Source organism: Rana temporaria, chromosome 3 (genome assembly GCF_905171775.1).
Source record: "Rana temporaria chromosome 3, aRanTem1.1, whole genome shotgun sequence".
NCBI lineage: Eukaryota > Metazoa > Chordata > Amphibia > Anura > Ranidae > Rana > Rana temporaria.
This window is the reverse complement of record NC_053491.1, coordinates 253838205-253861515: the sequence shown is the minus strand read 5'-3', so window position 1 is coordinate 253861515 and position 23311 is coordinate 253838205. Positions and strand designations below refer to the sequence as shown.

The following is a 23311-nucleotide window of genomic DNA, read 5'->3' as shown; positions in this document are numbered from 1 at the left end:
AAAGGGGCTGAATAATTTTGCACACCCAATTTTTCACTTTATTTGTTAAAGTTTGAAATATCCAATACATTTTGTTCCACTTCATGATTGTGTCCCACTTGTTGATTCTTCAAATTTTTTTACAGTTTTATATCTTTATGTTTAAAGCCTGAAATGTGACAAAAGGTCGCACAGTTTAAGGGGGCCGAATACTTTCGCAAGGCACTGTATATAATATACACTTTGTTTTTATAATCACTGTTTGTATCATTTGTCACATTCAATAGATAAGGTACCAGTCAAACAAACATAGAGTATTACATTGGGATCTATTATTTTTAGGTGGACCAGGCGCTGTCTATTTACCCATTTGCTCTGTATATACATTGGCTTGGCACAAGGTTCATTACTTACCATTGATGTGAGGTGTCCCCGGTGCTGCGATTTTCTTGGTTTAGTAGAAATCTTCCTCTTTGGATTTCCCCCTTATACTCGACCGCCATAATCTTCTGGTGTGGCAAAGGGGTGAGCTAGGGGGTCCTGTGACAGGTGCTCCTTAAGAGTGCTTGACTACTTCTGCCCTTTCCACCCACCTCTGTCATTCATACTATGGCTTCTATGAATGAAACCTGATCTATGAATGGGTAAGAGCAGACCTTTCAGTCATCCACCCACCCTCCTATTTATACATTTTCTTTTCATAGGAGCTTGTATGAATAAAGAAATGGAAGTCAAGGTTGGGCATTCTTAAAGGGGTTGTAAAGCTTCCAGTTGTTTCACCTTAATGCATCCTATGCATTAAGGTGAAAAAACATCCGATGCTTTACAGGCCCCCTGTTTACTTACCTGAGCCCTCGATATCCCACAGTGAACGCGCTGGCTTCTCGGCTCTTCATTGGGTAGATTGGTAGCAGCGCAGCCATTGGCTCGTGCTGCTGTCAATCAACTCCAATGACAGGGGGCGCGGCCCAAGTCCTGTAGTTGGTGGCTATGGACGCTGAACACAGGACTCGGGAGTACGCCTGCAAGGTAACCCCCTTGGGAAAGCACTTCCCAGGGGGGTTGGCTGATGTGGGGAGGGACCCCAGCAGACTAGGATCGGCGCCACTCTGTGCAAAACGAGCTGCACAGCGGAGTTAAGTATGACATGATCAATTAAAAAAAAAAACTTTAGTTGCCCCCCCCCCCCTTTTTTTTTTTTTTTTAATGAATGTCTTTCACATCACAATTACTCCAGAAGGGGTTGATAGAGCTAAAGAAGATGGGTGGAACTTCATGTTCGGTGTTTTTTTGTTTTGTTTTTTGCCTGAAGTATAAATCTCAAAATCTCATGTTTAGTGATGGTGACTACTCACATATGAGCACTCGCACACCTGTAGCTTGAAGTCTTATCTTCCAAAGGGTTCGTAGACTACTGTTAAAGCAGTGTTTTGGCCCCTTATATGGACTCAGAAGAGGAATTTTTCAATGAATACAAAATATCTGCGCATGTTTAGCTCTGCTGCTGTAATATACACCATGTAAAATAACTTGATATATCTTTTAAAGTGGAACTTCAGCCATTTTTCATCTTTATATATATTAAATCTTCTGCCCTTGTTTTAACTTTGGATAGTAAATTTTTCCTGCCAGTAAATACCTTTTTTATACAGCCAACTTCCTGTGTTTTGTCTGGTAAAAAAGCCTATGCTTATGACATGCACAGCTCTATCTCTCGCGTGAGCGTTTGCCACGAAGGGATGAGGGATAAGTCATGAGGGCCAATGAGAGCTGCAGAGCTGGAGCTGTGCCTCTGTAAACCCAGGAAGTGAACAAGCAGCGGCTTCAGCTGCCCACAGTTAAAACTGATGCAGCCAGACTTGGTGGAGGGAGATTTCGGCAGAATTTTTGACATGTAGAGAATCGCAGTATATATTAAATGAATATGCAAAGTGGTTGGAGGGAAGCTTCAGAATGGCAAAGATGTTTTTATTACAAATTGAGTAGACTGCAGTTCCTCTTTAAACTCCAGGGAGCTGTGTAATGTAGACGTGTGGTCACATCCCAACTAAAACTCTCCTGCACCCCTAAGCTACTTGGGAGATTCAGTAAAATGAATTGGGCATATTTCATGCCTAAAAAAAAAAAGTTTTGTTTGCTCCTTCCATGCCTGACTATTGCTTAGACCCCTTTCACACTGGGTCGTTTTGCAGGCGCTATTGTGCTAAAAACAGCGCCTGCAAACCAACCTGAAACAGCCGTCCGAGGGCTTTCACACTGGAGCGGAGCGCTAGCAGGACGGTAAAGTCCTGCTAGCCGCATCTTTGGAGCGGTGTGTATACCGCTCCTGCCCATTGAAATCAATAGGACACCACCGGCAATGCGCCTCTGCAGAGGTGCTTTGCAGTGTTTTTTAACCCTTTCTTGGCCACTGGCGGGGGGTAAAACCGCCCTGCTGGTGGCCGAATAGCGCTTTTTTACCAGACAAAAAAACAAAGTGGGCTGTATAATGTATTTACTGGCAGGAAAAAAGTTTTACTATTCAAAGTTAAAACAAGGGCAGAAGATTTTAATATTTAAAATAGCGGTGCTTTACCCCCGCCCCAGTGTGAAAGGGGCTTAAGTGTTGCTTTCCTTAAGAAATTAGACCATTTCGCCAAATGTGCACTTAACGTTTTACTAAACCCACAGCAGTAAAAACAAGCTGTATATGCAGTAAAGCATTCTTGTTGTACTTGCTGTGTCCCTAAGGGGTAATCCTCTGCATTTTCTCTGATCCTCCCTTTTTACTGTCTCATACATATGCTGATGGAACAGAGCCCTGGCGGCACTCTGCACATGCTCAGTTTGGTGTGTACTGCTAGAGAGGTGATTTATTACATTTTTTTTTTTTTTTTCTTGGGAGGGTGCATGTGATGAGCACGGCCTATCTGTACTGTCCAGACAGAGGGTCAGGGTGATGCAGCCTGAAAGGACAGTCAGAGCAGAATGAACATTTGTACAAGCTTTAACCAGTACTCTGCCGGACACTGATAGAAGTCACAAGACTGCTATATACTGCTGATGAGAAAAGGTATTTAGCAGTTTATATTTACTAAAATAATTGCATTTCTGTGTACTGTGGGAGACCAGAGATGGTGAATGCAGGGTCCTGGGCTTAGTAACACTTTTTACATTTTAGATGCCTGCCTTTCATATCTTTCTGCAGGTCAGGTTAGCTTTAGTGGCCACATGTTTACTGTAAGGGGCAATCTTTGTATACCCTTACCCAGACACTCCATTTAATACAATAATGTGGCTTTGACCTTTTAGGCTTGGTTAACTCTACTGTGGTGCGTTTTTTGACTCGCATTGCAGTTTTGATTCATGTAGTGTGACTTTAATGCGACTTAGGTTGTGATTTGGATGCTGTTTGCATATTCTATGGGGCCATGATCTAATTCAATCTGCAGAAGCACACCATTATATCATTACTTTCAAATGAAAGTTCTATGAATTGCCAAGATGTTTGCAGACTTCAAGGCAATGGGTGTGTACAAATGATTAATATTTATTTTCTGGTAAAATGGCTAATTTGGGAAAATCCTGGCTGTATTTCTCTCTATAAAATCACAGCCCCCTTTAAATACACAAGATTGCATAGTGAAACCTGCACGTTCTCGTTTTACTGCAGTTTGTCACTTTTTTTTTTAATTTACCTTTTTTCTGTACACGCTTTAAATATGTTTTCTTTGTGGAAGGAATGATTTGCTTTCGCAGCAATTAACTACTCTTCACATCAAGCTTCTGCTCAGGGAGTTTGTCCAAATATAACCTAGTTTGTCTAATTTATTCACTGGTGTATTCCAGCAAATGTGTGCATTTTCATAGGTGTGTGAGTTATTGTTCAGTGATGGCTTGAAGAGCAATGCAACGCTACCTACATCTATCGATAGCTGGCTTGTTTGGTGCTGTTGGCAATGGATCAGTGGCTCCACAGCTTTGAGTGGTCTTGTCTGCAAATGAATCAAGTTACCCAAGTGATTACATGGAGAAGTAATGTATTATATGTTTTCTTTTGTTATGGTCTAAAGTGGTTGTGTTGCTACGGTTTCTATGTATTGTTATCATTTACTATGTAAGCCTAAAACTTTTTCTTAGTTTTGGTTAGAGAAGTAAAATCTAAGATCCCATCAGGCCTTTACTGCTGTCTGATATTTGGATAGGTTAACATCTTAAAGTGGTTGTATAACAGCGATGATTTTTTTTTTTTTTCACCTGAAAGGCAAAAGCCATAATGAGCTAGTATGCACCGCATACCAGCTCATTATGAAATACTTGCCTCGGAACGAGGTGTAGAGAACTTACCTGGTCCACGCAGAGCGAGATGTCATCTTGCGTCGGCGCATTGCGAGGGGAATATCTCCTAAACCGTACAGGTTTAGGAGATTCTTTATACCTACAGGTAAGCCTTATAGGCTTGCCTGTAGGTAAAAGTGGTAATAAATACTTTACTACCACCACTTTACAGCTCTCTCCTTCTTTTTTTTCTTTTCTTTCTTAAAATAAATATACTTGCCTGCTCTAGGCAATAGTTTTGCGCATAGCATCCCCAAACCTGCTTTTCTGGGATTCCCCACTGGAGCTTTCACCGCTGCTCACTCTTGGTGCCCCCATAGTAAGCCACTTGCTATGGGGACACTCGTGGGCGCGCTCTTGTGCCAGGCTGTGTGCCCCATTTTCTTCTAGCAGGATTTGATTGACAGCAGCAGCAAGAACCAATGGCTCCTGCCTAGTCTCCTGTGAAAAGAGTGAGGCTAGTGTTTCTGGGGGGGGGGGGGGGCAGCTTTGGCTGCAAGAGCTGATTGAATCGTGCTGTACCTGCCAAATTTTGATGTATATGCCTAGCATAATATCCAATCACGTAGGAGGAGTGTCCTCTTGCTTCCAGCTTTGTCTCTGGGACAGGAAGAAGAGGTAAATCTCCTTGACAGAACCCTGACAAAAAAAAAAATTCTGATAGGGGTCCTACAAATTCTACAAATCTAAAATGTTTAGGGGGGAAAAAAGCTTGTATTAAAAAAAAAAAAAAAGTATGTAGGTTATTGCTGTGATTTTTTTTTTTTTTTTTTTTTTAAAGTGCAGCCTTATTGTTTTGAAGGCCAAGCTCTGCAGATCACAAACTAACAGGCAGGTACTTTACCTTCTGAGCTCTGTTTTCTTGTATGAATAATTGATTTGTCTTTTATTCTCTAAATAGGTTCCCTTAAGCTAGTGCATTGTTGGTTCACTTACCCTTTTCCTTCAATTTCCCTTCTAAATGTTGTTTTTCTTTGAATTTCTCACTTCCTGTTTCTCCTCGGTAAGCTTTCCACCATCATCTGAGCGGTTGAAAGTCATTTAGAACAGCTTACTGAGGAGGAACAGGAAGTGAGAAGACAAAGAAAACAAAGAAAAAAAACATTTAGAAGACAAATTGAAGGAAAGGGTAAGTGAACCAACAATGCACTAGCTTAAAGTAACCCATTTAGAAAATAAAAAATTAACCTTTACAACCCATTTTTAATATTTTGCACATACGGTCCTCCATATCTGCCATTTTCACAGGATGTTCAGAAAGGGCCTTTGTAGAAAGCTGCTTTTTTCAGGGGTCCGACAGTGTCTTCCAGAGTAGTGTTTCTAAACTCCAGTCCTCAAGGTACCCCAACAGGTCATGTTTTCAGGATTTCCCTCAGAAACAACTATGGTAATTACTGAAGCAGTGAAACTGATCAAATCACCTATGAAGAAAAAATGGAAAACCTGAAAACATGACCTGTTGGGGGCACCTTGAGGACTGGAGTTTAGAAACACTGCTCCAGAGTACCAATAAGCTGTCAATCGGCAGCCGTACACTCTCACCTTCTGCACATCCTGCTTCAAAAACAATTCAAACTTCAGGATTTTCATATGATCTGTCAGGATGGACTGGCAGAGGTGAATAGCAGCCATAATTTATTTTATTTGAGGGTACAGAATTCCCCCCCCCCCCCCTCCTGCTCAAACCAAGCAGCCCAGGATCTCAGACGGTTTTCGTCACTTTCCCCTGAGTCTTGGCCGATCCTGTGGAGGCAGAGGACTTGCCTGACCCAGTGCAGCACCTTACTCCATGCCACTGTCCTGGGGGCTGTGTGCTGTGATTCTCCTTTTCTACCTTCTTATGGCCACTGGCGCTTTCTTGGAACCCCAGGCGAACATTGCCAACTAATCTGCCAGTGGCTTAGCTGCTGCCCGCCCATACTTCACCATTGCAGCAGCCACCAGTGGTACCTCTTTGATTTGTTCCCAGAGCTGAGGGAATGTAATATTGGGTGCTCTGCTAACAGGATCTCCCCAGGATCAGAGACTTGCAGACAGAGCTCTCTCTGCACCACCTACATGCCCAGTACCAGCTTTGCACTAATATATATATATATATATATATATATATATATATATATATATATATATATATATATATATATATATATATATATATATATATATATATATATATATATATATATATATATATATATATATATATACACACAAATGTTAGCCTCCCTCATTTTTAATATATAAATCAAACAAACTGTCTCATCCATCCATCCATGTTGCTGAGAACTCAATTTGAACTCACTTCTGCATTTCTAGCTGTAGCCATCTTAATAAAGGGCACATGTATAAGTTGCTTCCTGGTATCTATCTGTCCTTGGCTCAGGCTCGCAGGCAGGAGGGTATCCTTAGCTGAGAAAACACCCCCGAAGACTCCTGGGATGTATGAAACCATTAGCCTAGGCTAGAAACCTTTGAAGTAACTGAAGAAATTGTAAAAAGTTTATAATAAGGAAGTATACTTTCCTATCTATTTCCCTATGTTGGCAGCATATGGATTAAAAATAGTCCAATGTTGATTTATGAGAGTGAAGTTCCGCTTTAACCTTACCTAGCATAGGTTTGCTTTTGTCTGTGGTGGGTTTGAAGAATCCACATTCACCGTTTCTAAGTGTTAGATGATGTATTCGGCTCTAAAAGAAAGTTGGTTTTGTATCCTTTGCTTCACTTGATGGTGAATTGGAATACTACCGATTTTAAAAACACACTTTTTTTTAGTATGGGGAATGGGTACCTAATTTTTATTGACTGGTACCCACTCCTACTTCTGCTCGGATCTCCTAGGCAATTTGAGCAGATCTGACCATCCCCTTCCCCCCTCTCCTTTGCCTGTGATGTGTCCCAAAAGGCTGTGCAGCTCGCACATGCCTAGTGGGAAGTCCGCTGTGAAGGAGTCACAGCCAACTTCCCTTAGTAAACATGCTGGGGACCATAGATATGCGCACGGGGTGGGCCTGGGCACACCCTAATCAACCCAGGCACCATTGGCTTTTTTTCTTGTGGAACTGACGAAATTCTCTTGACTTCTCCACCAATGGACACTGGACAGGAGCAGCTGGGATCCTGCAGGAGATGATGGGGGGGGGGGGGCAAACACTGAGAGCATTCCAGCCCTGGATAACTTTACAGAGAACTTGGTGGCTGCTGCTGAGGAAGAGACTGTCTGACCCCGCCCCCTTTGGGGCCTGGCTGGCACCCTGTCGGATCACTCTGCACAGTGTTGGGGCTTCAGTCGAGAATTGGGGGACATCGGTGCAGAATTGGGGATGGGAGCTCCATGATCAGCCGATTAGCATGTAGTTTATCCACATACAGCCGACCAGGAACAGATCCTGCAGGAGACCAGCTGCAGTAAGAAAAATGCCAACCTTTGGAGGGGGGAATTCATAGTATTCTTTATCACTGGTGTGTGTGTGTGTGTGTGTGTGTGATCAGGAGCCAGGGCTGGCACCAGCATAAGACGCAGTTCCCTGCACATATTGTGGCGCCCCCCCATGTGACCCGGCCCAGCTACCCCTCTCCTGTCACAATGCCAATTCCTGTCGCTTCTAGGTCCCTTTTTCCTTTCAGAATTCTAGGTCTCCCTGTTCAATTACAATGCCAAGGTGCCATCTTTTTTTATAGCGCAGAGTCGCCCCAGTTTTTGTGCCCCAGGGGGCATACCCAAGGTAAGTAATGGGTAGTTAATTGAAGGATATGAAGTGCCCTGAAAGGGAAGGGCGGGAGGGTGTCGAATGCGATTGAATGCGCAGACTCACGGACATGAGGTGAGCTGGGAAGAGTCGGCCCAGTGACATGTAGTACCGCACACTGAACTGACGAAGAGCATGTGTGAGTGGGCTGCTTAAATACCCTCCGGGCTTCTCCCATAAACTCATGCCACCATACAGGCCTTCTTATTTATGGTCGTTACCCTCTGACCGAGAGAGATGTGGATCACATAAACACGCGACAAGACTTACAACCTAAGTAGAACTGAAGTGTGCCTTTGCGGTCTGGTCAGTATGCCAAGAAAAGGGGGCAAAAGACTCAGATAGGGAAATGGCTTTTATTGATTTCTTGTATTTGAGCCAGCTTGGTAAAGGCTTGTGCCATTTCTTCCTGAGGATTTGGGATGTATGTGGCAAAACAAGAAGACTTCTATCAGCCTGGTATTTTGATTACGTGGTCTGGTACTCCCTGTTGGGAGGCAGCTGAGGCTGCTCTAATTCGGAAAGAATGTCCAGAGAACTGACTGGGGTTTGAAGCCCAAGTAACTTAGGAGGATTCTGACATGCTTGACACACTGGCTGCCACTCAGGGAGCTGGTTTAGAAAGGGTAGCAATGAGCTACCATCAGATTGGCTGGGTAGATGGAGCAGTAGTCGGTCGAGCACTGTCACTGGGCGTCAGGCGTTTTTAGTCTGAAACAGGTTGATGTCCACCCCTGGGGCTGGTTTGTTGCGTTTGCAGACTGTGAGTGTAGTGGTTCGAAAGCAAGTCGGGTGGCGTCGGAGCAGTGTCTGACTGCCGGAGCCGCTGACTGTTAATTCACTAGGTCGTAGGGAACCGTAGAAGGCCTGGTAGATGGCTGTTTGGGTGACTAGGCTGGGCAAAGCCCTAAACAGAGAATGAGTAAGGATTTCAGACATGTCCCTAAAGAGGGCACTCTTGAAAGGTAGGCGCTTGCCACTGACTACAGGTTGGTGCTTCTGTATGCCCTGTAGGAGGGACTTGACTTCATGGGCTCGAGAATACTGACAGTTTACTGGGGTCCTGCAGGGACAGGAAATGCTTGACGCCATCTAAATATGGCTTGATAGTTTTGTGAGAGAGGGTCAGCTGCGTGTGGCAATACGATATGAAGGCTAGGGCGTGTCTAACGTTGCCTATTGCTGCTCCGGGGCAAGGGGCCAAAAATTTGCGGTTAGTGTTCCAAGCAGTGCAATAGGCCTTCAGTGTGTTGCGTGCCAAGGCGTGGTTAATGAGCTGGGTTGCTTTGGTGAGATGCGACTTCAGTCCACTGTCGGCAATGACCAGGGTGGAACAGGGATAGTTGTTGGGTCGGCAACAAAGTAAGGTTAGAATGGGACAGCGCATCAGCCTGGAATATGTCTACATAAGATATTAACTGGTGACAGCTGCGCGAGCCTGCGCAGGAAAGACTTGATGGAGAGTGACTTGGATCTACTTTAATTGATGTCGGCTGTGGCCTGATTGTATGGGTGAACACTGTCTGTCCTGTTCAAGTGTGGCCCCAGACCTGGGCAGCTGCCACGATTGGGTACAGCACGAGGTGTGATGAAGACTGGGTGAAGCAGAAATCTGAGAGAATTTCTGGGGGTTTGGAGAACCAGTGGCGGCCGAAAAATGGCTGCAAAAGCCCGTGGTGGCTCGGCTGACACTGCCGGGATGAAAATTGAAATGCTGTTCTATCAGGTGGGGAAGTTGTCCCACATTGTTAAGTCTGCTACTGATGCGTGGTCTAGTTTGACCAACATGCGCTCGCAGACCAACGTGCCCTCGCTGGTGCTGGATGGAAACCTGAACTAACCTCAGGGAAAAAGACAGAACTAAAGATGAATGGCCAACTGGGTGCCACTGTGTGTGTGGCTGATTGTTTGTCACTGAGGTGTGTTTTGCAAGTTTAGTTTGTATTCGGGTTTGCACGTAGGTGCGTGCCGCAAAGTGTTTTTATACTACTGCAGACAATATTGTGTGGTTGCAAGGGTCTCAGTGAGTGTCGGGTTGCTGGGACAATATTGTGTGGTTGCAGGGGCCTCGATAAGTATGAAGGTTTGTTTTGAGACGGCATTGCGTGGTTGCAAGGGTCTCCGTCTGGTTTGAGACTATATCGCATGGTTGCAAAGGTCTCGATTTTATGAGGTTTGTTTTGAGATGGCATTGTGTGGTTGCAAGGGTCTCAACAAGTGAGGGGTTGCCGAGACGATGTTGCATTTTGCAATGGTCTCTAAGTGTCAGGCTGCTGAGACCACTTTGTATGGCTGCAAGGGTCTGAACGAGTGGCGGGTTGCTGAGACAATGGTGTTTTGCAAGGTCTCAAGTGAGTGTTGTCGGGCTGCTGAGACGACTTTGTATGGCTGCAAAGGTCTGAACGGGTGTCAGGTTGCTGAGACGAGATTGTGTGGTTGCAAAGGTCTAGACAAGTGTGAGGTAGCTGAGATATTACATTTTGCAACGGTCTCAAATGAGTGTCAAGTTGCTGAGACAATATTCCCTGACTTTTTATTTTATTTACGAAAACGTCTGAATGAAACACTGGTAAACATGAGTTACCGCGTCTGGCAGTGTTAACAAGCTGTTACAGTCATTGGTGTTTCGAATGCCTCCTGAACGTCCGTCTGAACCCATTTTAGTTTTAATTTTTTTTCGGGAAGGTTTCTAAACTCAACTGCCTAGAAACGACTATAAATGATCCTGTGTACATGTACTGATAAGATAAGAGAAGAGATCAGGGGCGGCTGAAAAACACCCAACTGTTCCTAAATGTCCGTTTACCAACAGCAGTGTACATGAGGCCTAATGCGATTTGTCTGGCTGCAAGGGTCTCAATGAATGCCAGGTTGCTGGGGCGAGACTGCATGGTCACAAAGGTCTTTGACCAGTGGGAGGTTGCTCGAGACGGTATTGCGTGGTTGCAAGGGTGTCAGGCTGCTGAGACGATTTTGCGTGGTTGTAATGGTCTCAACAGGTTTCAGGTTGCTGGGCAGAGATTGCGTGGTGGCAAAAGTGTGTGTGTGTGTGTGTGTGTGTGTGTGTGTGTGTGTTTGTGTGCGGGTCATGTGTTGCAAGGGTCTTAACAACAGTGTCAGGCTGCTGAGATGATTTGCATGGTTGCAAGGTCTCAATCAATAAGAATTGGGTACTGAGGATAGAAACACCTGGTTTGTTTGTGCTTTTTTAAGCGAGCAGTATAAGGTAGGACAACGTCCATTTAATTCGTAGGTTCTGTAGGGGCCACTAACAAACGATATGGGAGACAACGAATGGTAGCAAATTGATAGGGCATAAAGAATGTAATAACAAATCTTACTTGCGACAGTGGGCCATGCGAGTGAGTTCGCGGCGGACTGTGGCTGGAGTGAAACGTATCGGGAAGGTGTAGCGTGATGCTGTGCATGGAGCAAAACAACAAGGTTTGGTGTAGAAAATAGAACGCGAGATGTGTGTAAGCTCCACTGCGGGAACCGAACATATGGTATGGGTGACACCACGAGTGGCCACGAATTTGACATGACAAACAAGCTAACGAATCCGACCGGGGACAGTGAACGTGCGACTGGGTTTGCTTTGGACTGGAGTGGGTGTGCAACACATCCGAAGAGTGTGTTGTGGCGCCATGCATGACGCACAGGCAATAACTTTGGTAAACAAATGAGAGAGAGAGAGAAGAACCGTGTACAAACAATTCGTAAGTTCTGCTGCAGAAACTAAAACACACGGCATGGGGGAAACAACGAATGGCAACGGTAGAAAGTATGCAATGTATCTGATACAAATCGGTTATAAAGAGAAATGACTGATACAAAACGGTTGTAAAATGCATGAAATGAATCCGATACGAATCGGTAGTAAGGAGTATTGAACGAATCTGATACGAATTGGTTGTAGAGTGTATGCTACCCCTTGCTTTGAAACCGAACACCTACCAACTACCCATCCCCCAATCCCCCCCCGGCTAATCAAGTGCAGACAAGGCACCAGGTGGGTCCAATTACCACCTCAATCTGCCGAAGAACCCATACAAACAATACATGCTAATCTCCAAATGGACGAGACAGCAACAATGGACAGTGAATTTTATAACCAGCGAAGCCTGTGGCGAGTGATGTCAGACAACGACTGACAGTGGCTTGGATTTACAAATGATTCGTATGTTTGGCAGGAGGAAGTTACAAATGTACCAAGCCTGTGCCGAATGATGTTGGCACATGAGCAACAATAACTCGGAGGAAGCTTTTTTACAAAAGGGATGCAGGATAGGAAGCAAAGAATTGCAAGATTGCACATGATACGAAAAGGTTTGAATACTACCTGCGACAGTAAGCGGGAACCGCCGACTAAGACCATGAACGGACAAGCCTCAATGCGCTTGCTATGTTGAATGCGCAGACTCACGGACATGAGGTGAGCTGGGAAGAGTTGGCCCAGTGACGTGTAGTACGGCACACTGAACCGACAAAGAGCATGTGTGAGTGTGCTGCTTAAATACCCTCCGGGCTCCTCTCATAAACTCATGCCACCATACTGGTGTGTGTGTGTGTGTATGTATGTATGTATGTATGTATGTATGTATGTATGTATGTATGTGTATATATATATTATGTATGTGTGTGTGTGTGTATATATATAATATATATATATATATATATATATATATTTATATATATATATATATATATATATATATATATATATTTATATATATATATATATATATATATATATATATATATATATATATATATATATATATATATATATATATATATATATATATATATATATATATATATATATATATATATATATATATATATATATATATATATACATAATGTGTGTGTGTGTGTGTGTGTGTGTGTATATATATATATATATATATATATATATATATATATATATATATATATATATATATATATATATATATATATATATATATATTATATATATACATACGGCATATAGCACAGTGTACATATAGCGAGTCTGTTCTGTGTTGCTGTCAGAAAAGTGGATCTTCGTATGCTGAGATGTGCTGTAAAAAAATATAGATAAGCAAAATCTTTACAACTTTGTGTGAAACAACTTTGATCAGTGAGTTGTGGTCCAGAAAGGCGTGACATTTTGTCTGAGCTGCCTTCTACCATGGACAAGCAGGCATATGTAGGGTCATGTTCCCATGCGGTTTGATCTCTGAAAAGGGATCCACCCTCAGATTTTGCGCATGTGTTTTTTGAGCTTTAAATTGGGGTGCACACTTTAATAAAACAGGCTGCGCACACCTATGCTGGGGACTTAAAGGGCTTGTAAAGGTGTGTGTGTGTGTGTGTTTTGTTTTTCCGGAATGGCTTCCTTTTGTTGGTTCGCTTACCCTTTTTTTTTTTTTTTTTTTTTTCTCTTTTCTTCGATTTCCCTTGTAAATGTTTTTTTTTTTTTTTTCTCTGTCTGAATTTCTCACTTCCTGTTCCTCCTCAGTAAGCTGTTCTGGCTGACTAACCCCCAGCCAGAACAGTTTGGGTGATGGTGGAAAGCTTACTGAGGAGAAACAGGAAGTGAGAAATTCAGACAAAGGAAAAAGAAATTACAAGGGAAATCTAAGAAAAAGGTAAGTGAACCAACAATGCACTAGCTTAAAGGAACCTATTTAGAAAATAAAAAATGAACCTTTACAACCCCTTTAAAGACCGGCGAAGAACTGGCCTGTGTGAGGACAAAGCTGGATCCCTGCACAGGTAAGTGTAGTTTTATTAAAAGCCATCAGCTACGGTATCTTTAGCTTTTTTTGGAGATTTAGTTAGGGTTGGATTATTTTATTTTCGCTTGAAGACTTGTCGGGTGCCTCAGTAGTATTGCTATGTTAAGGACAAAGGCAGCTTGACAATTGTGGATTTTCTCTTTTTTTACAGATCACCGGGAAAGGACGAAGTTTGAGTCTGAAAGAAATGAGTTGGAGAATGTATACAACCCAGCCTCACAGGCTGTCAGCATCACCACTGAGCAGCAGCAGTATTCCTCTGGTGGGCAGGCTATCCCCAGCACTGTGACTGTCATTGCACCTGCTCACCACCCTGAGAGCACAACAGAGATCTGGTCTAATTACTATAGCAACCACAACCCTGCCAATTCTTACAACAGAAACCCACCTCCTAAACGACGCTGCCGGGATTATGATGGTGAGTAACTAATTAATATGACTGTTGGATTTTGCTAATGGCCACCATATTTGTAGGAGCTACGACATGCACTCAACCGTAATTTAAACCAGAATCTAACCATATCCGTTAAACATGAACCTTCCGAGACAAGTACCCCTAATCCCAGTATATGGTGCTGTGTTTCTTATGTTTTTAAAAAGAACATGTAAAACGAGAAAAATTGGTTTCCTATGGATTTTTTTTCTGGAGAAATATCTAGTCTGCCATTGGCAGCCTCCTTCTTACAGTGCTGGTTTATTTGCTGCCAGTGATCCAATAGTGATCTGCACAGACCAATTCTGCCATTTCTTGCATACATGTTAAAATCTTATTTTCTAGCACACACACAAAAAAAAAAAAGACGAAGAAACTGCTTGCAAACTACAAATCAAAACCGGAAATTACAAAATCCTTTTTGGTTTAGTTTGCGGTGTTCAGCTGGAACGACAGGTTACAGCAGTCCCAGGCCTCCTTCCGTGCCCTGTAGAAGCGATTGGACAGCTGTAGGGCCACTTGGATCACTTTTACAGGAAAGCCCAAATTTTGTTACCAGGATCGTGGCTGCAGTCGTGATCCTGGTGAAACCTTTTCAACCTACAGATTCATTTTAAGGGCATGAAGTGGTTAAACATTTGCTACTGAGGTTGAAGTCAGAACTCTTAAACGGGTTGTAAATGTTTACATTTTTTTGCTATAAAAATATGTTCTACTTGCCTGCTCCGTGCACATTGGTGGATCAAGATTGGGCTCAAGTATGTATTTAGTGGGAGCTGTATGCTGAAGGTTTTTCTTTTTTTATTTAACACTGAAAGCAGTCTATGCAGTAAGGAAAGGATTTGTTGCAACCCTCTTAACTGCTAGTTCTGCAGGGCAGCTTGTTATGTTGAAAAAACAGACTTGCCATGATCATCAAGTGAAAATAAGAGGAAAAAAAGCCAAAAAAGAAAACGAATGCAGCCATCACATCTAAGTATTAAAAGGAGATACAATGGAATAAATGTTTGCTTTTGGGTATAATGTAGCTTTAAGGAACATGTTCCTCTGATGATACTGTGATGTTGGTGTGTGTGTGTGTGTTTTTTTTTTTTTTTTTTTTTAAGATATATAAAAATATATTGAATTTATCAATACAAAATATTTGACTAGTACTTCTTTTTTTTTTTTTTTTTTTTTCTTGGGCACCCTAAAAATCCCATTCCCTTTCTTCTGCCAATATATGTATTCATAGGGATGTCGTGCCCTTTTGACTATCCAACTTCCAGCAATTTACAATAACCATTTGCTATGTTGTTGCCCATTTCTCAATTTTATTTCTTGGGGATCTTCCATGGTCTGATTTCCTGTACTGTATGAGCAACATAATGGAAATTTTCACTTCCCTGAAAATTCCATATCTTGGAGTACAGAGGACCCTCCCCTCTGTCCTCTGCTGCTGTTTCTTGTTTACTACAAAATTGGCATCCCACAGAATGTATGGGGTGATAGGAGGGTGCACTGGAGGCATTCCCCCACAAAGCTTTTGGTAGTTTTCAGTCTGAAGGAAACGACATGTAAACCCATGGTCTATGACCCCTGTCAGGATACTGTTCTGTTAGAACTCCCATTTTTGGATTCACTAGCACTTTCATTTTAGGGCATATACAAAGCAATAGTAAGCTCTTGGATCAGGCTGGAGGTGCTGAAAATTAGCCTTGGCAAATTATTATAATGGGGTGCTTCACAGTAAACTCTTCTTGAGTTAGGGAAAAATGCAATGTGTCAAATGTGTGTACTTTTTCAGGATAAGCCAAGATTTTGTTTGTATACCAAGCTTCTTAGGTGCATTCTTATGACCTTTCCTGGTGTGTTTTTAACTGTTCATTTTTTTTTTTTTTTAGATTTATCATTTGTTTTTCTCTTTTCACAGAACGAGGGTTCTGCGTCCTTGGCGACCTTTGCCAGTTTGATCATGGAAATGATCCCTTGGTGGTCGATGAGGTTTCCTTACCCAGTATGATTCCTTTCCCACCACCCCCTGGACTGCCACCCCCTGGTATTTTGTTGCCTCCTATCCCTGCACCAGCTCATAATATGAGAATGCCAGTTCCTAGGCCACTTATCCAGCCCCCTCCCACTGTCCATTCTGCTCCAAGTAAGTAGGCTTCTATATAAATCAGATGTTTATCTTTAACTATGTTTATACTTTTAGACTTGTAAGCTGACCATACACATATACTCATGCATGCTGGCAAATGGGCCCATGTGCTTCACATCCCGGCATTTTTGTATGCCCAGGAAGGCATAGGTGCAGCGTCCAGCTCTGTTGCAAACAGCCTATCAGAATGTACCACATGTTACAGGGTCCAACCGCTGTGTACGTCAGCCTGTCATACATTTTGGTAGGTTACTGACAGCTGAACTGGACACCACCTTTGCCTTGCAGGATCGCAAGGTAGCCATTATGTGATGCACAGCACACAGGCCTAAACGCTAGTGTGCATATGAGGCCTTACAATCTCTGTACAGTCTCCTTTAGACCTACCAGAAATTTGAAATCTGGGATAAACTCATGCTGTCTAAATGCAAGAGCCATGTGCCTTCTTGAATCTTGCTGCTGTTTTAAGTATTTCCTTTCAACTGTGTGCAGTAGGAAACAACTCCTGCACTTTGCCTCTGTGAAGGAGTTTAGTAACAAAGTCTAGTCACTGCTGCTTTATTGCCTGTGCAGAGTGACTGGGCTTATATTCAACTCCCTTCAAGCAGCCTGAAGTGTGAGGACCTCATTACTACCCACAGCTCTGTTCCCTGCACAGGTTGTGGGCATCATGGTGGTGTCACTGCTACTTTTACAAGGGGATAACTGCACGTACAAAAGCATTTGATGTACACAAAGTGGGTTTACATGCTTTGTGACTGTTGAGGAATAAAGTATTCAATGATCAGAGTTCAGCATTAACATCCATTCTGTTGGCTTTGTATACCGCCTGGCAGACCTGACACTACATAGCTCTTGGTAAAATGTAATACGATTTGTATGATCAGATTGTAATGTGTATTATCAAGTATGAGGTAAACAGCAATTCTTAAACATTTCTGCTTTCATTTTTGTCATTTTTAACAATTTCCGCATTATCATCTTCTGTATTTTTCTAATGCAATTTGGATTATTAAAAACAAATGTAAGCCTTGCATGAAGTTCAGTCTTATCAGTGAAACTGTAGGTAGGTTACCTCCTGAAGTGAAGTGCTCCTAGGATTTTATTGTCTTTCCGGTACAATTGGACTAAAAAGATGGGCGAGGAAGTATTGGAGAGAAATGGTGACAAAATAAAAACAAATAGGATTTTTCTTTTCACTGTTAAATCCTTTGAGGGAGATATACGGTCAGGCTATACTGCCTTCTACAGGGGGGTTGGACATGGGCAAAAAAAAAAAACTATAGTCAAGTCCAAGATAATCCTTCAACATGCCTGTTTGTAGCAAGCAGTACAGGAGTGTGATTATCAATGGAGATAGATGGGGTCTGTGTCCTTCAGTGACGGGGTGGATTTGATTTAAATGAATTGGATTTTAAATCGCTAGTAAAAAAAGTTGATGTAGGCCTGGTTTACACTGGTACGATTTGAGATGCGATTTGAGATGTCAAATCGCATCTAAAATCGGCGGCATTTGTCGGCAATGGCACCGTCCTAATCGGTGTGGCGCTGCACCGATTTCAAAAAGAAGTTCATGTACTACTGTTTGCGATTTCGGGCCACGATTTACATTGACATCTGTGCAGAAACCTGCACAGATGTCTCTGAAATCGCGTCCGAAATCGGGGCTGACAAGCGGGAGTGAAATTGTGCAAGTTCAGCTGAACTCGCACGGCTTCACTCCCGCAGCCCAGTGTGAACCTGGGCTACGCCTGCTTCACACTGGTGCGTTTTGACATGCGATTTGGCATGTCAAATCGCATGTCAAAACTGCGGTAATTGCCGGCAATGGCACCGCCCTAATCGGTGTGACGCCGCATTTGCGGCGCTACACTGATTTCAAAAAGAAGTTCATGTACTACTTTTTGCGATTTTGGCCCGCGATTTACATTGACATCTGTGCAGAAACCTGCACAAATGTCTCTATAATCGCGGCCGAAATTGGGACTGCCAACGGGACTGAAATTGTGCGAGTTTAGCTGAACTTGCACGGCTGGGCTTAAATCCATAATTTTTAAAGAACTGTCATCTGTGTCCCGCAGCGGCTCCTCCTCTAATAGCTGTTGACTCGCCAACAGTCCCATTCATTTTATTGGCACAGCTGTTGATGCGCAGTGACGCAACAAGGTGAGGGGCGTGACGGAAGCAGGTGATTCGATGCCCTCTAACAGGTGCTGCCACAATGGATCTGAAATGACAGGTGCTCTTTAACTGTAAGAAATTTTCTTGCTGGTTGTTGGGAAACCTTCTTTTTTTTTTTTTTTTTTTTTTTTTTAACCTTTTCTACATAGGTTCTTCAATATTTGCAATCGGGTTAGTAGGACATCGATATCGGAACCGTTTCAATCATACAGTTTGTAGTATACATACTGTAGATTTGCAAAATAATGGGATTGAAGATTAATGTTCCTGAACTTTGGTCTAACTCATGGTTACTACTCTTTGAATGAGTTTACAAAAAATTTAAATTTTGCAGAATATGCAGCCTCATGCGACATAACTAATAATTTAGTTTATTTAGTATGAAATGGAGCTTAATGCATTTTAAATGGAAAACTCTTTGGATATATTTTTACTCCAAAAGAGATATATATTTATATATATATATATTTATAATTTTTGTAATTTATATTCTCTATCTCTGATTTATGTCCACCCTGTTCAGTGATTTAGCTATATATGCTCTAAAGTTAAAGCATATTTCTATCCTTTCTAAACTGCAAAGGATATGCTTACCTTTGGAAACATGTTACACCTGATTTTAAGTTTGAACATGAAACGTGTTCCCAGTGCTGAAGCCACCGCTTGTGGCCCACACTGTAATGACATTCATACACAGAGCTTGTGTATGAATGAACTATTAAGTCTCGACAGCCTTAACGGCTAATGAACTACCACGGTGCTGCAGTAGTTTATCTTCTGCCAGTATCTGCTTATCTGTACATAATGTACGCCAATCGCATACACGGACAGTGTGCCTGCATGGCATCTGCTATCTCCTGATCGCTGGTGCAATGCTAATGAATGCACATTTTTTAATTTTTTTACCTGCAAAAAGATGTGCATTTTATAATTTTTTTTTTTTTTTTTTTTTTTTTTTTAAATGCTACAAAAGATTGTACTAAAGCAAGATCATTAATGACAAAGGTGTGTTGAGTAAAATCTGAAGACCTGAAAAGCTTGTGTGAAATTAGTGTGTAACTTGGTGTGTAGGTCACAATTAAGAGTGTATCATTTGTAATTAAATTATCTACTGGAGAAGAGTTCTATGAAAATTAAAGTATTTTATGCTTTTAAATATGCAGGGCTTCCAATAACGCATTCAGGCTTGCTAAATAACCGTGAACAACCCAGGACAAGTACTGTGCCCAGTCTTGCACCAGTAGGAGGAAGGCTGCCTCCTCCCTTACCTCCTCAGAATCTGCTCTACTCTGTGTCAGAACGTAAGCATAACTTGCTACTCCATTTTCACATGCCCAGAAAATGAATACATCTTTATACATCATTGGTACATGTAGAGTACAGGGCCGTCCAGTAACATACAGAGCACCACAAAGCCTCCAGCACCTTCCTTTCTCTTCCGTTCATGGACGGACACAGCAGCCTTTGACCTTAAAGTTATATCCGCTTCTTTCAGGAGAGTTAGGCAGAAACAAAGCACCTTAAGTATTAACAACACTTTCCTCAGTGCAGCTCCTCCCAGGGGGCGTGGTTCCCCGGGTATAACCCACACCCTGCTCAAGCAGCTCCAGTTTTTCTCCCGAACATCAGGAGAGGACAGGCACTCTGGAGTTCCTGTACTCTGGAGATTTTTTTTATTTTTTATTATTATTTTGTTCCTGCATTTTGAATCCTGTGATTCTTCTATCAACAACCGACCGGGTGACAGGCTGGGTCTTGACTCTTGTAGTCCCCCCATGTTCGGCCATCGAGCGTGTGCCGGCCCTCAGCTCTGGGTCGTCCACGACAGGCCCCATTGCTCCAGGGGCGGCCGGGGAACTACATGTTCCAGGACACACATATGACCGGTCTCTATGGCCTTGTGTCTGGCCGACAGCCATGCCGTTAGTGGACGTTGGTTCTGTCCGGGATACCTCCAGCCGGTAGTCGCAGGACGGGTAAGTAGTGGCCCCTTGCCCTGGCTAGGTGGTATGGCTGGTATTTTCCCTGGGGAGGTCGACTGAGGGTCCGCCTTGCTTTCCTCTCTCCCTTTCCTCTACCTCCTTCCCCAGACTGGGTAGCGGCTGTGAGGGGGGGGGCCTCCTGGGGCTTCTTTATTACCATCCGGGGCCCATGTGTTGTGGGGGACTGTGTTTTTACTCTGGGGGTGCTGCTGTGTAGTGTGAGGTGTTTGGTGCATCACTGGGGAATTTAAATTGCACCACGGCCGCCATTTTGCCGTGGTCGCGGTTTACCTAGCTCGGCGGCCATTTTCCTGGAGCCCGCTGGTGATTTTTACCTCATACGGCGGCCATCTTGGAAATGTCTTGGCCTCTTGTGTCAGTTTTAGCACTGCAAAACGCTGCAAATCTTCCCTGAGGTGACAGACGCAGCACATCAGAGCACACCTCAGGTTTTCAGCTCTCTCCAGCCGGGTGGGGTGGTGAGTCCCTGGGAGGCCTCTGACCAGTGGGTTGTTCTGCCTTGCAGTACACAGCGGTGGGGCAACATGAACCTGGTGTTTCCGCCCCAGCAATGCCTGAGTTATACTTAAATGCCCCTGCCGCATCTGAGGCAATGTCGGTTGTCCTTGAGGCGTTTCTCGCCAGGTTTGAAGCAGCTAGTGCCCAGAAGGGGGGTACAAAGCGCCCCCTCTCTGAGCCTGCTTCTGGGGATATCTCTGACAGACTCATTGCCTGCGGTTGCTTCAGGATCTGGTTCTGTCATGTCAGATGATGCAGGCTTAACCCACACGGACTGTGAGGATGACTCTGCCTCAGGGTCAGTAAATGATAGGGAATTTGTTGGAGCTCTTATTTCTGCGGTGCGTGATACTCAAACTTGAGGATTTGGCGGGGGCACCAGATGTGCCGTTCTCTTTTGGGTTCCGCAAACTGCCTAGCACCGCAAAAGTATTTCCCTGTATTCCATATTTGGAACAATTGCTATGTAAGGAAATGGACACGCCACAGAAAGTTTTCGCTGTTCCTAAAAACTTTGCGGTCCGTTATCCCTTTGAGGAGGACTTTTTGAAAAAGTGGGTCTCTCCTCCATCAGTGGACCCTCCCGTGTCCAGACTGAGTAAAGCCACCACATTGCCTGTGGAAGGGGCTCCCACTTTTACGGACCCCACTGATAGAGCGGGCCACAGCCTCCACTCTCCTATGTTCACAGTTGTGGGTTCGGCTGTGAGAACGGTTGTGGCCGAGTCTCTGGTGTCGCAGACGCTGACTGAACGGGCAAAGTTGTTGCTGCAGAAGATTGAGGAGCAGGATGCTTCCGAGACCTGCAAGGACCTGGTTAAACAATTGGTTCAGGGTCTAAAATTTGTCTGAGTCGGCCCTGGATATGCTTCCCTTGCTTTCCAGAGCCTCCACCGTGGTACTACGCCGCCTTGTGTGGCTGAAATGCTGGTCTGCCGACCAATCCTCCAAGAAGGCCTTGGTGGATTTGCCCTTTAAGGGTGAGCGGCTTTTTGGGGCGTCCCTGGATGACATGAAGGATGCCACTGGTGGTAAGAGCACACTGCTCCCACAGTCTGGGAAAGGGCAAGGAGCCTCGCCGTAGGCAAGGGCCCTCTTTTTTACTACCCCAAAGCGTTTTTTTCGTTCGGCGGGAAAAAGTGTGCAAGGTGCTAAGGCGCCCGCTTCAGGGCAGAAGCGCCCCTGGTTCCGCAAGCCTGCGGACAGACCTGCTTCCGCATGAAGGTCTGCCCTCGCCCGTGTCTCGGGTGGGGGGACGGCTTCGCGAATTCGCGGCTCGGTGGAGGTCTCTTCTCTCCGACCGCTGGGTTTGCGAAGTAGTTTCCTCGGGGTACAAGATAGTTTCTCTCTTGTCCACCAAACAGATTCTTTCCTTCCAACCTCCAGCTTGCTCCGGTTTTCAGGGGTTTTACTCCAATCTGTTCGTAGTACCCAAGAAGGAAGGGGTCCGTCCAATCCTGGACCTCAAGGCCCTCAATTGCTTTGTAAAAGTGCAAAAATTCCGGATGGAGTCGGTTCAATCGGTAATGGCAGCACTCCATCAGGGGGACTTTTCTGGCGTCCTTGGATATCATGGACGCATACCTACATGTTCCCATGTGCACGAAGTACCAGAGGTTTATGCGCTTTGCGATCGGAGAGGACCACTTTCAATTTGTGGCCCTCCCGTTCGGCCTGGTTTTCACCAAGGTGCTCGCAGGTTGTTGGTTATACCCAGGGAACCACGCCCCCTGGGAGGAGCTGCACTGAGGAAAGTGTTGTTAATGTTTCTGCCTAACTCTCCTGAAGGAAGCGGATATAACCCTAAGGTCAAAGGCTGCTGTGTCCGTCCATGAACTCAGAGAAATGGATTTTACGGTGAGTACAAAAATCCTATTTTTCCTCTAACCTGGAGGGCTCTTTCCATTCAGTTTTTTTTTTAATTGTCCTGCCTAATGGGCACAGGGCACATATTTATTTTTAAATCAAAATCTGTGGGTGGTAAGAAAAGGCTACACAGGATGGAAAGATTTGGTATAAAAGATGTAATTTAGAACATCTGAAATGTGTTTTGTGACAGATATTTGCAGTGCATGTAAGTTGCAAATGCATCTTTTTACGAGTTTTAATATAATATAGAGATCGTACATCACAGGGCATCCAGGACTTCACATTTATGATTACTTGAGTTATGCTGCCACCTTCAGGTTAATGGGCACTGGCCAAAAAAGAAGACGGGCATC

General features: G+C 43.8%; 1 protein-coding gene across 3 annotated transcripts in view; it reads left to right on the top strand.

Moving 5' to 3' along the window:
• The window catches only part of RBM27 (RNA binding motif protein 27), a 152131-nt gene that overhangs the window by 49249 nt on the left and 79571 nt on the right, over positions 1–23311 (top strand). For 2 of the 3 annotated variants that reach the window (XM_040344581.1, XM_040344583.1), the window contains exons 6-8: positions 13986–14252; positions 16180–16404; positions 19752–19889. In XM_040344581.1, coding sequence (XP_040200515.1) covers positions 13986–14252; positions 16180–16404; positions 19752–19889 — 630 coding nt within the window. The remainder of the gene's footprint in view (positions 1–13985; positions 14253–16179; positions 16405–19751; positions 19890–23311) is intronic. The other variant, XM_040344582.1, reaches the window with a different exon arrangement.